This window comes from Apodemus sylvaticus, chromosome 10 (genome assembly GCF_947179515.1).
Source record: "Apodemus sylvaticus chromosome 10, mApoSyl1.1, whole genome shotgun sequence".
Lineage (NCBI taxonomy): Eukaryota > Metazoa > Chordata > Mammalia > Rodentia > Muridae > Apodemus > Apodemus sylvaticus.
In genome coordinates, this window is record NC_067481.1 from 64,475,016 (window position 1) to 64,486,751 (window position 11,736).

At 49.9% G+C, this 11,736-nt stretch overlaps 1 protein-coding gene across 1 annotated transcript in view; it reads right to left on the reverse strand.

The window, feature by feature from the left end:
- Nucleotides 1-853: 853 nt before the first annotated feature.
- The window catches only part of Nt5m (5',3'-nucleotidase, mitochondrial), a 31,498-nt gene continuing 20,615 nt past the window's right edge, over nucleotides 854-11,736 (reverse strand). Inside the window, exons 4-5 of the mRNA XM_052194420.1 lie at nucleotides 2,729-2,843; nucleotides 854-1,692 (exon numbers count right to left, since the gene is read on the reverse strand). Of these exons, the coding sequence (XP_052050380.1) occupies nucleotides 1,550-1,692; nucleotides 2,729-2,843 (258 nt within the window). The 3' untranslated portion in view covers nucleotides 854-1,549. The remainder of the gene's footprint in view (nucleotides 1,693-2,728; nucleotides 2,844-11,736) is intronic.

The following is an 11,736-nucleotide window of genomic DNA, read 5'->3' on the forward strand; positions in this document are numbered from 1 at the left end:
AGTGGGCTCCTGGGCATCCTTCTCGGGTCTGGTTGGAGACTGGATGCCTTAGACCTCCCTGCCTAGCCTGGGTGACAAGCTGAGCGGTTGGGACTAAGAGATGGGAAATGGAATCCCTGGCCAGCTCTGAAACCCGGCTCTCTCCCTTGTCCTTTTCTCTACCTAGCCCAGTCCCCGGGCACCGAAGGGCAGAGCATGGAGGCTCAGCGTGAAAGCCCGGAAACAAACCGGGTGTGGGCTTTAAATGTTTTTACACAGGGTTTTGCTATGTAATTAATCTAGACTGACCATGTAACTCGCAGTAATACTCCTGCCTCAACCTAAGTGCTGGGAAACAGGCCTGTGTCACTGTGCCCATCTCATGCCAGTGTTTTGAGAATGCAACTGGCCTTCAAAGGCACTGTTTTCTGAATTATTAAGAGGACAGCTGGGAGGTGGCCAGTTGGGCGTCACCACCCAAAGGTTCCATTCACAGGGAACAAATGCAGCAGCTGTGACAGCAGTTCTAGGTCTTGAGGGAACTTGGCCTTGGGAGAAGAGTAGGGACGGGGCCCTGGGCCTGCCTACCAGTGAGGTGAGGAGAAAATGGACAGTGTTAGGGAAGGCGCTAGCGGGAAGGCGCTCAGACGAACGGGAGCAAAAGAAGCCATCGGGCTGCTAGCAATGCCACCACCAGGCCATCTTGCCCTTGTCCCCACATGGTGCCATGTGAGGTACATGGGGGAGCTATGCCCTCCTCTGTCCCCTCCTCTGTCCTGCTCGTCAGTGTGTGGGACTCCCATATGCTTACATCACAAGCAGACGGCACTTAGAGGATCCTGGGGCAGGTTCTAGAGAAGGCCACAGCACAGGCTATGTGTGAGAAGCATTTATTTCTCATGTTGTCAACAAATATTTGAGCCTGCTGATTCCTTTCTGGGCCCTTAATGGGATCTAGGGACACCAGAGCAAGAGACCGCAGCACTGGCCATAGGCAGGGTCACTGCTAGCCTCCAAAAGAGCCTGGTGGCCACGGAAAGACAGAAAGACTAAGTGGGTGAATTGGACAGGATTCTACAGCAGAGCTAGAGGGGCACATGCCTGCCAGGGGGACCTCTGTCATCTGTCCCTGGGACTCCTCACCTAGCAGATCCTGGACCAGGGTGCTCTCATGTCTCAGACAACACCCCTACTGTATGCAGTGAGACAACACCCCTACTGTACGCAGTGAGACAACACCCCTACTGTACGCAGTGAGACAACACCCCTACTGTATGCAGTGAGACAACACCCCTACTGTACGCAGTGAGAGGCAGTGGCGTGGGGCCTCTGCCTGAAGTCAGACCAACCTGTCTGGGCACACATGTGTTCGAGCCCCGTCCCAACATCAGGTTAAGGCCTTGTTGTGCTAGGGGAAGAAGGGGTGTGTGTCAGAAGTTGTTTTGACCAAAGTGTTCAAGGGCATCCTCCAGGAAGTACCAGGGAACTGCAGCACAACCCTCAGCGGGCTGTTGCTGTCCAGTCACAAGCTGCGAGCCCCAGGCTAGACGAGAGTGCCACAGCACAGCCCTCAGCGGTGCCGCTTGCTGTCCAAGATGGCCTTCCAGTCGTCTGCCCACGAGTGCAGCCTGCGGCGAGGGGGCTGTAGCTGCAGGTGGTGGTTGTGGCAGGAGGTAAAGAGGATGTGCTCCCAGGTGGGGTGTGGCTCAGCTCCTGTGGAGGGAAGCAGAGTAGGTGTTGTGTTCACATGACTCAGGTTCTCTGTCCCCAGAGTGATCCTACAGAAGGCATGAGGGCAAAAACAAAGCAGTGTGCACAAGGTGTTCTGGGCAACACTCAGGAAGCGGTCTACAGAGTGAGGCCGAGTGGGCTCTGTCATCGCATGCTGCTGTGCTTTGCCAGCTAACTCTATGCCCATCCTGTGTTACCTCAAGTGGGAAGCCCCAGCTGGCACACCCTACAGTTACTGGACCTCTCCCCTTCTACACTGTCCTGACTGGATGAGTCCCTGGGGCTGTAACCTCCCAGCTCCTCTGGAAGACACTGGTTTGAGAGAAGCTAGCCCCATACACATAGACAGATTGGATGTCCACCGGAAGGACTGGAGCAGGTAGGCGATACCCCTGGTATTCAGCAAGCTTTCGGATAGAAACTGTGTTTTCCTACTCATGTGTCCAGACGACTCATAAGAACCCCAAGGAGGTTTTGTCCAGTGTAGCAAAACCAGGCAGAACACACCCAGGAGGAGGAGACCGTGTGGGCTGACTGATTCTCAAATCACCACGCCTAGGGCCCTCCCTCTGTCAGCTACGTGAACCAAGTTACTGGTGTGCTTATTGTCTTGGAAGGGGTCATAAGCTGGAACCAAAAAACCAGACAAATACAATGCCCAAGTCGCTGTCAGTCAGAGACACGATACTATGATTACTGAACTTCCACAACTACCTCTGAGGGGGAAAGAGGGCCTAAACATAAATCAAAGCTGGGTCTTCATGTGCCTCAGGAAGTCCAACAGGTTAAATTCAATCTGGATAAGGCACAGACATTCTGGCTTCCAGGAGCCCTTTCCCCTCTGTGCCGACAGAGCTTTCCAACAGGAAGAAGCTCCTGGATGGGTACTGATAAATACCCGATGATGGCGGGAGGTGGGCTGAGGAGACCCCAGGAGGAGGGACTTGGGAAAATGGAGAAGGCACCCAGTGCTATCCACCATCCCCGTTACCCCCCGCCCCTGCCACGGGCCACTTGCCTGTGATGTCCGGCCGGTCATCTATGAGAAGGTCGGCAGAGACCACAGTCTTGTCTCTGGTCAACACAATTTGCTCCAGAAAGTCAGGGCCAAAGTGCTTCTCTACCCAGGCATACTAGAGGTGAGAGAGGAGATTGTGGCATCAGATGGAGTTGGGGGATGGGCCGGCCTAGGACCCCAGCACTCGGGAGCTAAGGAGGGTATCAGTGACCAGCCCAGGCAGCTCTGTGCCCAGGAATTTGACACTTGGGAGCTGTGTCCCTGCACACTTGTTCCCTAGACTACAGAAAGGTCACAGCTCAGACCAGGACTTGACACCCCCAGAGATGCATAGAATATGCTCTCAGTGCTCCAAGAAGTCCGTCCTACTGGCCACCACCGAGTCCTGCGGGGCTGAGTGACTCTCTAAGGTGGCTGAATCACAAGAGCAACAAGCGGATCTGCCCAATGCCTCTGCTACGCATTTAAAGCTGAGACAGGTGCATTCAAACCATGTGTGATATGCTAGGGGGAGGGGCAACAGAGTCTGGGAGAGAGGACAGTTACAAGGAGCTTGATGGCCACACCACAGCAAAGGGGATGCTGTGGACAGCTGATGGCCCTGGGCACACAGGGGAAGCACAGGTGTCTGCAGGACTGACAGGCAGGAAACTTGTAACAGCTACCACTGACAGAACAGTGTGCAATCCAGCAGGCCACACTCCCCTCTGCCACCGTGGACTTCTGAACAGCCCTTCCCTTTCCTAGAATACTTTAGATACAGGGAAAACAGCCTTCCTTTCTTCACCACCCCAGTGAAGCTGGCAGCAGGTATGGCCTGACTAGCCTGGGTCTGGTTCTGTCAGGCGAACCAGGAGAGGGATGGATGGGCCCTGGGTCCGGGGTTCACAGATGCACCACTGGCCCTGTGTGCAGCTGTAGCGTGCCACCTGGCTGTCCTTCTAGGTCTCCCTGGTCTGCTCACAGACCAAGACAGGTATGGATTCTAGTCAGTGCAGCTTCCCACAGGTGCCTCTAGCCCCACCTGGAGAACGAACAGCAGCCAGAAGCCGGAGGAAGATGGCCGCAAGCACGCACTAGTTCACATGGAGGACTCCTGGGGGAAAGGCTGTGGAGTCACCAGGGGCCTGCAGCAAAGCCTCAGGCAGGTTCGTCCCAGCTGTGGCCTACGTGACTTGGGCGGACGTGAGCAGACTACATGTGGCTCCAAGTGACCTCTAGCACAGGAAGGGCTTGGAGCGTAGAGCAGAACAGAGCAGGGCCTGTAGAGACAGGGCTGCATGGCCTGCCCCTGTCCCACCCACACCCGCGGGCCTCACAATGGCAACCTTGATTTTCAGATGGTTCTACCTCATCAGGCCTTTAAGCACATACATGCACATATGACACACAAACACACACACACACACACACACACACACACACGCACACGCACACACGCACACACTCCCCTGACACAGCAAGTTCCTAAAATGGCCTCTATATTCCATTCCCGCTTCCCACTCCTCTACCTCCTTCACTTTCACACGCCCCCTCCTCTCTCCAGGTGATGACCACATTATCTGTATCCCTGCAGGCTGCCTCGGTGGCCTCTGACATCCTTTAGGACAGGGACCGTGGTTCTTTGGATACCTGTCCAAATAACCAAATGAGCCACTAAAGAATACAGTCCTTTCTGGACTGACTACCTGAGGCCACTCTGACAGGGAAGACTTCATGGCCAAGGTCTCAGTGAAGCCATGCAGGCCCTCCTGGCCATCTTCCCAGAAAGATACTACAGGGAAACCCATTAGTCTCATAAAGTAGCTTAGCAGAGTTAAAATGCAGCCTTGGGCAGATGTGTGGTAGATGGGCTGAGTCCCTGGAGTGCTTACCTGAGTGGGGTTTGGATCACCACCAGGGGTCAGGCCAGGGACCTGGTCACACAGGTGACCCTGGTGCTGGCGGTGATACAGCCAGGATGCATACATCCCTCCCACTCCTGCAGCTCTCGGCCCTGTCTGCTAGGAGGCATGCTGAAGAAACTGGGAGACTCCAGGCCTTCTCCCAAGCAGGAGGAGCCATAGCCCAGGCTAAGTGGCACAATGGTTCTAAGGAAGAACAGAGTCAGTCCCTGAACACCAAGTTTCACAAACTGTTCATAGAGACGGGAAATCTCCCTTTGCTTTGATAATTTCCAATCCATTGTAGCCAGCGGCTCAGTGAGTGACTGTCCCATGCTTGGTTGCAGCGACAATATCAGGTCACCACAAGTGTCTGGTCCCACACGCCCAGTCTCTGGGTCTGTCCTCTCTGGCAGGCCTGGCTACACACCACAGAGGAACAGGTGCACAAACCAAGCAGCACAGTGACCCACAGATCCTGTGCAGAGAAAGAAACTGAAGTTCCAAGGGGCCAGCAATGGCGGCCACCACTGCACTCTCCTACTCTGGAGCTTGGGAGAGCTTGGACTCCTGAGCCGACTGCGCTGTGGCTGGGAAATCCCTTGTTCGTCCTCGGAAAGTCACCTGATCCACGTGTGGTAACTAGAGGTTTGTACTGGTGGTTATTCTTGGTTGTCAACTTGACCGCCTTTATAAACGGATTTATCTCAGGTATTTTTAATACTGATGGGAACTTGGCTAACATAAACATCTACTAATGGCCAATATATATTATTGTAACTGAACTTGAATAGCCCCAAATAATTTTATATATATATAAAACTACACTAAAACCCAAGCGGCTGGGTACAGCTGTGAGGGGTTTTTCTTAATTAAATTATTTGAAGTGGATAGATCCCACCTTTAATCTGAGTCACACCTTCTGCTGGCAGCCTGTAGAAAGGACACGGAAGGAAACTTGCTCTCTTCTGCCTGACTGCTCTCACTCATAAGTCCACTCCTTCACTGGCATTAGAACCGATTCGGCATATGCTGAAGACCAGCTGAGACATCTACCCTTGTGAACTGAACGACTGGATTCTTGGGCTTTCTGTTAGTAGACAGCCACTGTTGGACTATAGCCTGTAAGCTACTCTAATAAATCCCATATATGTGTGTGTATATGTGTATTTGTATATATATATATACACACACATACACACATATATATTCACTCTATCAAGTCTGTTCCTCTAGAGAACCCCAACTAATTCAAGCATCTTCTACCTCATGGGTGGGAAGAGGTGTGGAAGCCCCTGCACTGCACCTGGCATACAGTGGGCACAGGAAGGATTCTAGCTCTGGGTTGTACCCTATGTCAGGGGCCCCAGGTCCTTCCTACTTCACGGTTCTGACAGTGACTGAATTCTGGGAACCCCCTAAGATTGTGCACCCTAAGGATATAGTTGGCATGATTAAAATTAATGTAGGGTACTTTTACAGTGTCCCCCAGAGGCCTTGGGTGAAGGATTCTTTCCCATGGTGGTACTTAAGAGGCTGGACCTTGTGGGAGATCTTTGGGTCACTGAAGGCCTCAAAGATGTTTATCAAACCCTGACCCTTCTCTTCCCCTTTTTAGCTTTCTAGCTATGAGGGAAGTGGTTTTGCAAATGGCTTCCGCCATGACCACAGGATACTTCACCACAGTCCCAAGGCAAGGGAGCCATCAATCAAACCTCTGAACAAAGAAAAACCTTTTCTCTTTATAACTGATTTATCTCGGGTATTTTTTATAGTGATGGGAACCTGGCTAGCATAAACATCTACTAATGCAATATGTATATGTACATGTATATGTATATGCATATGTACATATATCTGTAACTGAACTTTAATAGCCCCCGGATAATCTACAAAAAATTAGAACTATTAAAAGTAGATGATACAATATGCAAAATCACTTATATTTCTATTCAGCTGGCGATTGTAATTAGGTAAAAATGTTTTACAAAGAATAAACTGGAATAGGCTGAACTATTCAGGTAAAATGGCTATGAGAGGAATTTCAATGTTATACGTATTTAACACATTAAAAACTTTTAACTAAGCCAGACTTAGAATGAAGATCTGAAGTCCCAGCTACTTGGAAGGTGAGGCGAGGGGTGCTATTGCCCTCAGTGAGCTTGGCCCACCAACATCAAGAAAATGTACTACAGGCTAGGCAAGCTGATGGAGGCATTTCCACAGCTGAGACTGTCTTCTTAGATAACTTTAGCTTGTGTTAGGTTGACAAAAACAATCAACCAACCAACCAGGACAACCACCAAAGATCCAGAAGCTGGGCTTGGCACATGGGGGATGGAGGTGTCAGCCGGCAGCTGTGGAGTAATGATAGATCTGAGGCAGGTGGCAGCCAGGGGACACCCCAGGTCTAAGAGAGGGGATGCAGGGAGAAAGGCTGGGAGGCTGCCCGGCTCCGGCACTACCCTCCCACTTAGTAAATTAGACAGAAGAGCCAGAAATTGAGGGTTGGTCTGATTTTTTACAGCTAAAAGTACAGAGGACCCAGATTAGACCAAAGATACAGAGCTCTTCCTGGAACCCTAAACTCTAAAACCCATGGGAGGAGTCAAGCAGCGATGAGAGCTGGATTGATGTAGAAGCAACCAAAGATACCCCATGAGTCCAACCTTCGATACAAAGAAAACCCAAGATCCAGCACGCAGATGGGTCTTCACAGTGGTCTAGTGTGAGATACCGTGGTAATCAGAGACCATTCAATGCTGGGATTGCTGGAATTAGGGGAAAGCTTTACACAATCAATCAAAGACTTTCTCACAGCCTGGCTTGTGAGGTTATGGGATGTGGGGGCAGACAGGATCAGTCTGAGTGCTGCAGAAGCAGAGGAATGGAAGAACAGAACCACACATCCCTCCTCGGGACACACAAGAGGGAGCTGCTTAGCCTGAGGCAGTACAAGGAGCCAGTCCTGGCTCTTACCAGCCATTGGAGATGCTCGGTCTTCGAGCAGCTAAGGTCCCCAGAGTACCAGGGGCCGGAGGACAATAGCAGAGGGGCAGGCACTCCTGAGGGAACTAGGGACGAGGGCAGCAATGTATGATTCCCCATCACAGGGCCCGAGAGGATGGCGTCACCAGAGACCTGAGGAAGACCTGGTTGGCAGGGGCCTGGAGACTGGTGCGGGGCTTTAGAGGCTTTGCAGAGCCCTCTGTGGAGTAGGAAAGGCTTTGGAGGATTAAGGGACTTAGAGCAGCATAAAGAGTGCCCACTGGCAAAACAGGACTGTGACATACATACATCTATCTTTTTAATTGTGTGTGTGTAGCCGGGCAGTGGTGGCACACGCCTTTAATCCCAGCACTTGGGAGGCAGAGGCAGGTGGATTTCTGAGTTCAAGGCCAGCCTGGTCTACAGAGTGAGTCTCAGGACAGCCAGGGCTACAGAGAAACCCTGTCTCGAAAATACCGAGAGAGAGAGAGAGAGAGAGAGAGAGAGAGAGAGAGAGAGAGAGAGAGAGAGAGAGAGAGAGAGAGAGAGAGACATCCCTCAGTGATGGATTGTGATCTGAGACTTGTGAGAAGAAATAAAGCCTTTCCTCCCCAGAACACTCCAAAAGAAACATGTCCACCAGAGCACCTGTCTCAGAAAAAGAAAAAAAGGTGCTAGAGGTATAGACAGTTTGCCAAGCCAGGGCCTCCCCAGCAGCCAGGTATGGTAGATAGAGGGCACAGCTCCAGATCCAGCCATGGTGCCAGCCCAGAGCCACCTGACACAGGGAGCCAGCCCGAGCAGAAGCACAGCAAGGGAGGACAGGGCCCAGCCACCCTCACCATGTTCTCCAGAGAAGGGGAAGGGCGGGGAGGTTCCGTGGAAGAGCTCCAAGGTGTGGAAGTGCAACAGCTCTGAAAGCATGCCTGAGGTTAGTGGAGGCCAAGTCCGTGCCTCCCGTCCATGCTACTGCATGCTCTGTGGAGGGAATGGCAGATACCAAGGGATAAAGTCTGCCCAGCTGTTAGACTTTGCTTATGTTTGATTTAGTGTCTCCTTAGTGAATTTCTGTGATCACCTGAGCTGGCTTAAAGCAGATGACAGCCGACTTTCACGTGCCTCACCACAGCTGTCTCTCCACAGTCTCACTACTCATTATGGGATGGTGGGTCAGGACCAGATCACTGCTCTGCCCATCCTGTATAGAAAGGTTTTATTGCATAAAGACGGCACAGGGCTTACCCCTGAGTGTTTTGCAGATTCAGAGACTCATTTAAGAGACATGTGAATGCATCTGAAGAAGCCAGTATGGAACATTAGTTCACAAAGGGGGTGAAGGCCAGGTGCTGCTGTGGAATTCTTGGGAGCTTTGCGGTTGGGTAAGGCACACGTGACACCCACCCAGGTGATAGGGGTGAGCCTGCAAAGCCCCAGGCCTGTAGATGCTAAAGAGCACACACCCAGAAGCCAACAGGTGGTCAACTGGGAGCATCGGTGTGAAGAACAGGTAACCTTGCCAGGAGTTGTTGGCCACAGAGGCCCTAGGAGCCCTAAAACAGTAAAGGCTATTGCCACAGTGGGCTGCATTCCAGGCCTGAATGGTAATTTCCCATTTCTTAGGAGGCTTTATGTTTTGGCTGCTGACTTGGAGAAATAAAGCCAGGGCTGGGTCCAGAGTCTCCCCTCCCTGAGAGTAACTCCTGAAGTGCCAGAAGTCCTTACTAAGACTGTTGGGGAGAATTAAGGTCCAAAGTCCCACTCAGTTGTGGATCCTGCATGCTTTGGGATAGAGATGTCAGACAAGATGTGTCAGTTAGTACAGTAGTGGACACGAGGTACTAGACAGACCCAGCTTTCTGAATGGACCCAAGGCCAATCACAGGTAGAGATTCACATCTAGTACTGGGAACTTAGACAACTGTGTGTCCAGTGGGAAGCAAGTGCTGTCCACTGACTAAACAGTGTACCAGCTACAGCGCACCCCACATTTGCATTCTCAGTAACACGTTATTACTGCAGCCCATGTGTGCTTGAATATTTTTCCATTTCCTGCTTCTTGTCATTATCCTCACTTCTGTTTTATAGTAGGAGAAATACCAATGGCCTCAACAACCACCACAGTCTGGAGATGGGGATGGATAGAAAGGCAAGGAGAAATATATCAGCCATCTATGCCACCCCATCCCTGGCTCAAGGGACCCTGCAGGAGAAAGAGACAAAAAGGATGTAGCAGCTGGAAAAAGGGCTGGAGCAGCAGACCCGTGCCACGGTTTGCCACTAGGACTATAGGGGAAGGAGAGGCATTGCTTTTGTCTCTTTGGAATGAGTTTTAGCAGCAGCCTCCTATTGGTTTTCTAATACCATGTGTTCAGTCCTGAAAACATACATACAAGCAACACTAAACAGACTGAGCATGCTGTATTAATTAAAGAATAAGAGGCCATGAACTTGTAAGGAAATGAGGAAGAGGGACATGGAAGAGATTGGAGGGGCAAGGAAGAGAAGGAATGTAACTGTTGTGGATGGGCCTGGTGCTGTTCTTGTGAACAAGTTGACCTTGAGCTCACGTAGATCTACCTGTCTCTGTCTCCCAAGTGCTAGGATAAAGGCATATGCCACCATACCTGGCTATAACTGTAGTTTAATTTAAAAAATTTAAAAGAATTAAAGTTATTATGAAACTTTCAAGACAGTGCAAAAGCGAGATCAATGAGCCCATTTAGAGTGTCGGAATTAGACCAGGGTATTAAAAAAAAAATCCCAGACTGCTTTTCCAAGAGAGAAACAACTAGAAGCATACACCTGCTAAACAAATCAGAGCCTTTACTTTTACTAATATTCCACCATATAAAAAAATAACTCAAAGTGGGTCATAACCTACATGTGAGAACTAAAAGTATGAAACTTCTGCACTTCAAAAACAGTTCATACCGAAGAGCATCGCGTGCAAGAATAGAAACAGACTCGGACCTGTCACCGTGCACAAAACCCCAATCCAAATGCATCAAAGACCTCAACATAAGACCAGATGACCTGAATCTGATCGATGAAATAGAAAGAGGGAATAGCCTTGAACTCATTAGCACAGGAAAAGAATTTTGAAACAGAACACCATCAGCACAGGCCCCGAGATTAACAATTAATAAGCCGGACCTCATGAAACTGAGGAGCTTCTGTATGGCAAAGGACACCATCATTCAGCAAAGCGGCGGGCTACCTAATAGGAAAAGATTTCTACCAACTACACATCTGACAAAGGGCTAATATCTAAAATAGGTAAAGTACTCAAAAACTGGACATCAAGAAAACAACTTAATTAAAAGATAAAAAGCTTCTTACACCAAAGGACACCATCAGTCAAGAAAAGAGACAGATTACAGAATGGGGAAAAAAAATCTTTATCAGCTATATAAGTGTCAGAGAGTCGATATCTAGAAAATCCTGATGGTAAGGCCCTATTGCTTAAGATATACTTACGTCATCGATCATGGGGAAATTGAAGTTGATGCTCAGCTAGAAGCTTCACTGCTACTGACTAGTGTTTATAGAACTAGAAGATAAAATAGATACCACCTGAGGAAAAGAGTAATAGTCTCACCCAGCTACAAATCCTGAGAATTACAACAGTGACCCTCTGCAAGCAAGCTCTACCCACTGGTGCTTCTGACTGGCTACAAGGTCTGCTCCACGAGATAGACCCCATACTTGAAATGGTTAATGAGGCCAAGAACTTGAGACTCAATAGGTCATGGGCCCTAAGGGGAAATCTACAGCTATTGTGCTAATGAACAAAACAGGAAAACAACTCCTAATGGCATACAGCTAAAACCATAGGTTGATGCACTGCTCAGTCCTCACAGCGAAGCTTCTTCCTGGAGTAGACTGTAATTAACACAAAGACCTGCAACTAGATAATGTACAAAGAGGCAGGGTTTTTGTCAGTCAGCCCTAAATGGGATGTTTTCATCCAACGTCTCCCTTCAAGGCTCAAAGTATCTATGCTGAAGAGGAATATGGAAGATTTTAAGACCCGGAGGTGGTGAGAAACTCCAAATAGTGCTTCCAGATCCAACAGGGCTAACGCACAGATGAATTTGCGGAGACTGTGATAGGATCCTGTCCTGGTTACTTTTATGT